At 57.6% G+C, this 243-nt stretch overlaps 1 protein-coding gene across 1 annotated transcript in view; it reads right to left on the reverse strand.

Moving 5' to 3' along the window:
- LOC125482401 (ankyrin-1-like) overlaps positions 1–243 on the reverse strand; it is a gene marked incomplete at its 3' end in the record, with an annotated part of 7,205 nt that overhangs the window by 1,043 nt on the left and 5,919 nt on the right. Inside the window, exon 4 of the mRNA XM_048594472.1 lies at positions 34–132. Within this exon, the coding sequence (XP_048450429.1) occupies positions 34–132 (99 nt within the window). The remainder of the gene's footprint in view (positions 1–33; positions 133–243) is intronic.

A 243-nucleotide genomic window follows, 5' to 3' on the forward strand; every position in this document is an offset into this window, starting at 1 on the left:
GGGGGGCCGTGGGATCTGGAGGCCAATCGGGATGTGGAACTTCCTTCTCCGCGGCTCCACGGTCACTATCGGGCTGAATGTGGCCTGGTTACCCACCAGCTTGGTGACCAACTCATCGGGAATGGGCTGGGCCTGTAGCATTGACACAGCAAACACAGCCGGTCAGAGGGAACTATCCCCCACACACACACACACACACTCTCTCACACACACATACACTCACTCACACACTCACACACACAC

Source organism: Rhincodon typus, unplaced genomic scaffold (genome assembly GCF_021869965.1).
Source record: "Rhincodon typus isolate 14 unplaced genomic scaffold, sRhiTyp1.1 hic_rhity00009856, whole genome shotgun sequence".
In the NCBI taxonomy this organism is placed as follows: domain Eukaryota; kingdom Metazoa; phylum Chordata; class Chondrichthyes; order Orectolobiformes; family Rhincodontidae; genus Rhincodon; species Rhincodon typus.